Here is a 4,111-nt window from a genome sequence, read left to right as displayed (position 1 = left end):
TCTATTTGACTCTCTCTCTCTCTCTCTCTGTGTCTCTCATTCATTTATCTCTTCTCTCATCTATCTTCTCTCTTTTTCATTGACCACAAAAAATTAATTTTATTTTAATGGAAAATATTATTCCTACTTTTACCAAATAAAAAAATAATAATAATTTTTTATTCATTAAAATAAATATAAAACAAATAAATTTTAACTTTACCAAATAAAAAAAAAGAATTCACCAACTATAAAAATTATTTTAAATCTAATATTATTCCTACTTTTTTTTTTTATTTTTTTGTTCCCCCACTTTTAAATCTAACCGTCCATCTCTCACCATCTCACTCACCTCATCTATGACAAACAAAAGAAAAAACCCTAATTGCTGTCTATACCTCACTCTCTCTCAGTCTCATCTCATCTCATCACCGTCTCTCTCACTCTCTCGTCGCACCGATCTACTCACGGGTAAGCTTCTATCTCTCAATCTCTGTCTCTCTCTCTTGCCTCGATCGAATCTGAATCTGTGTTCTGTGTGTTTGTTGGACCAACAGATCTGAATCTGTGTTCTGTGTGTTTGTTTTGGTCTGAATCGCATCACACCGATCGTCTCACTCTCTCATCGCACCGATCTACTCACGGGTAAGCTTCTATCTCTCTCAATCTCTGTCTCTCTCTCTTGCCTTGATCGAATCTTAATCTGTGTGTTTGTTGGACCAACAGATCTGAATCTGTGTTCTGTGTGTTTGTTTTGGTCTGAATCTGTGATCTGAATCTGTGTTCTGTGTGATCTGAATCTGTGTTAAGAGTATCACGTGTCTGTATACGTATAACTCTATGTTGTATTGGTGCATGTGTTTGTTAGGCGGATGTTGAAATGGAGATAGCAACAGGACAACCGAAGAAGAGGACATTCAAGAAGTTCAGTTTCAGGGGCGTCGATTTGGACGCTTTGCTCGATATGTCCACAGATGAGCTTGTTAAGCTCTTTACCGCTCGAGCTCGCAGAAGGTGATTTACATTTGTATGTATGTATGTTTTGTGTTATATATATATATTTTTTGTTGCATTGGTAGTTGCTTTGATTCATTTTTTATTTTTTATTTTTTGTGTTTGGATAATTTAGGTTTCAGAGAGGTCTGAAGAGGAAGCCCATGGCCTTGATCAAGAAACTCCGCAAAGCGGTAATGATTTGTTATGTTACTTTGATTTGATTTGTACTTGGATGTTGTAATTTTGACCTGAAATCTGTCGTTTGAGTATGTGATTGTGATTGCTTCAGTTTTGTTCTAGGTATAGGTCTCTTTTTGATTTGGTAGTAAGTTTTTATTTAATCTTTGAGCGCATTGGCTTGATATGAAATGCATAGATACTATCCCTCCATTCTTTTTTTCCATGATTCTCCTGAATGCTTGTTTCACACTACGTCTTGTGTTATTTCAATATGTGGCGAGATGAATGCTTCTGTTGTTGTCAAAAGCTTGGATATTTCGGTGGCTGCATTCTTTAGGTATTGTCTACGTCTGTCATTCTATGGACCATTGTGAATCTGTGGTGGACATTACACTTTATTCAGAAATAATTAAATAATTAAGTGGAATTGTTTCTGGTTTTGGGGTTTTACTTCTGTCTTGAATATATGTATGATCTTTCTATGAGCTGGTGTCTCAGATGAAATTGAAAGGTGCACTCTGCAGACTAGTGATTAGTTATTGCAACGCTTGGACTTTCATTTTGTTTTTTATTTTCAATTATTATTTACCAAGAAAAATTGAAGTTAGATGTGAACTACTTGTTAATGTAGGAACACTAAACGCATGAGATTTTTTCAAGCGCATTTTTAACACCAAAAAACTTATTGATAAGTATGTTATGATCCAATTTATCAAAATTTGAATGTTTGTAATGGTTTTAATCAATGTTGTGCACCTAAGAACATGTTTTCTAGATGTTATTGAATTTTAGGTTGGTTTTAAGGCTTAAAAAGTGGAGAATTTCGTCTAGTAGGGAATTGCACTATCTAGAGTATTTAGAAATGCTAGTAGAATAGATTAGATAATTCATAAAAATATAGTAATTGAAAGTCAATATTTGTTGTTACAATGGTAATACAAGTAATATGACAACACTAGTGGCTAATATAAGGTATGCTATATGTATTACCTCATTGATTCATGAGTTTACACGTAAAACAAATGACGTATATGACTCTTAATTTTTTGAATTAGTAGATTACCATTTAAAATTCATAGTTTTTATTTTAAATCAATAAGTTAGTAATATAGATTAATGAAAATAGGATTTTCAATTAAAGAATATGAAAATGAAGAATTTAAAAAGAGGAAAATAATTTAAAATAAAAGAATAATTTGAGTGTTAATGTTTAAGGAAGAATAAGAGATTTTCAGTTTAGAGTTTTACTTTTAAACATTTTTAATGTCTTAACAGAGGTAAAATTGAATATCGTACCATAACAGTGATGTAATGGCTTGTAATCTGCAGTTGCGTGCAGCTTTGACTTTTTTTGTTATGGAGCTCCAAAATCCCTTTATGTAACAGCTATGACATAATGTAGTGGCTGTTTTTTAAACTCATGGTTGTCAGTCTTGATTGCACAGAGCCAAAGCTTTCTGGTTAATTCTGGTTGATGGCTTCAAGTTTAATATATAATGTCATGAGAACTAATTTGTTTACATTAGAAACACCTTGCATTGTATCCTCTTGTTTAGAGATTGAAAAACTTGGGCAAGTGATTGAATGTTTCCTCTTGGTTAAGTCTAAGCTTTGTTATGTCTTTTCTGTTTTGGTGGTAATAAAAGCTTACTTACCAAAAAAACAAAAAAAGAATGTTACAGATTACTTGACAAAAGCTATGATATGGATAAATTAAAACATAGAAAATGATACACTGTTTATTTTTCAGATTTAAAAATTCAAGTATTGTCATGTTGACAAAAATTCAAAACCTATTGCATATTTTTGCGTGTCATTTGTTATTCTCCAATCATGAAACACTAAGTTCTCTGTTTTGTTTACACATGCATGTCTATTACTTATTATTTTTTTTATACATGATTAGGTTCATGCATGTCTATTACTTATTATTTTTTTTATACATGATTAGGTTCATGTATGCCTGTTATATCTTATCTTTTATGGATTTGTTTTATCTTAGCATCTTTTGTTTTAGTATGGCTGAAAAAATATGATATATATATATATTGTACCTGTATCTGCGCCTGCGTTTGCACTTGCACCTGCTGCTGCTCCTACCTCTACAGTTACTGCCATGTGAGTATTTTTCTTCTTTGGTTAACTTGTGAAGACTGAAGAGCATGATTTTTTTTTGTCTGTTTATTTAATTTGGACAATACTGGTTACCTTTGTTAATCCAATAATGTGTGTTCAACCAGACCAGAGTCTAATGTCTATGGTCAAGCAACATCGAATTTGGTTGCTGGAAGTAACCTTGATGGAGCGGTCCGGCAAATTCTTGATATGGGTGGAGGGACTTGGGATAGGGATACTGTTGTTCGAGCTCTTCGTGCTGCTTACAACCCAGAGAGAGCTGTTGAATATTACTTGTATTTGATCTCTTTTGTGAATTTATTTTTCAAATGGGAAGTGCAGAAGCATGACGAAAATTTTTGTTTTTGATTTACGTTATTTAGATTTGTGAACAACATTATGTATTGGATAATTTTGTTGATGTATTGTTATGAATGGAAGAATATTTTAATTATGGATGAATTATTATTTTTATACTGGATTTTTTATTATTATTATGTAATTAGTGATTTTTTTTTTTAGTTATTTTTCATTTAATACAGGTTATTTTCATATATTTATTTTTTTTTTTTTTTGAGAGGGCAGTCCACTCACCTTCTCAAATAGGGGTTTTTTGCGACGGCAGTAATGCGTCGCAAAAGATAGGGCATTTGGTTGAAAATGAAGACTTTTAGCGACGGTGTAATTTGCTGTCGCCAATAGTGCTTTAGCGACGGCACCAAGTGCTGTCTCAAATAACCCTTTAACGACGGTACTTGTGCCGTCGCAAATACCCCTTTTAGCGACGGCAAAACAGTGCTGTCTCAAAAAAAATTCAGATTTTCACATGTTAATGGCGACG

General features: G+C 32.7%; 1 protein-coding gene across 7 annotated transcripts; it reads left to right on the top strand.

Moving 5' to 3' along the window:
- Positions 1-408: 408 nt before the first annotated feature.
- LOC145790428 (uncharacterized) lies at positions 409-3,744 on the top strand. Of its 7 annotated transcripts, none has more exons than XR_014329108.1 (6): positions 409-450; positions 537-624; positions 706-993; positions 1,109-1,166; positions 3,173-3,273; positions 3,396-3,744. XR_014329108.1 is itself a non-coding variant. In XM_082868253.1 (4 exons), exons 1-4 carry the CDS (start codon positions 954-956, stop codon positions 3,637-3,639), a joined length of 426 nt encoding a protein of 141 aa, XP_082724379.1. In that variant the 5' UTR covers positions 855-953; the 3' UTR covers positions 3,640-3,744. The 7 variants fall into 7 exon arrangements, 1 of the variants encoding a protein (XP_082724379.1); XR_014329109.1 differs by having other exon boundaries at positions 3,158-3,273; positions 3,401-3,744; XR_014329105.1 differs by having other exon boundaries at positions 3,158-3,273.
- Positions 3,745-4,111: the final 367 nt, after the last annotated feature.

The sequence above is a fragment of the Camellia sinensis genome, chromosome 5 (genome assembly GCF_055761805.1).
Source record: "Camellia sinensis isolate YWXY chromosome 5, ASM5576180v1, whole genome shotgun sequence".
NCBI lineage: Eukaryota > Viridiplantae > Streptophyta > Magnoliopsida > Ericales > Theaceae > Camellia > Camellia sinensis.
This window is presented reverse-complemented; position numbering and strand designations above follow the sequence as displayed.

Bases quoted from the DNA above. Each gene is read 5' to 3' on its own strand.
- LOC145790428 (XM_082868253.1), top strand. From the start codon at position 954: ATGAGCTTGTTAAGCTCTTTACCGCTCGAGCTCGCAGAAGGTGATTTA. The intron at 1,167-1,425 runs GTAATGATTTGT...GTGTTATTTCAA, and splicing joins TCAAGAAACTCCGCAAAGCG to TATGTGGCGAGATGAATGCT. The intron at 1,493-3,395 runs GTATTGTCTACG...GTGTTCAACCAG, and splicing joins TCGGTGGCTGCATTCTTTAG to ACCAGAGTCTAATGTCTATG.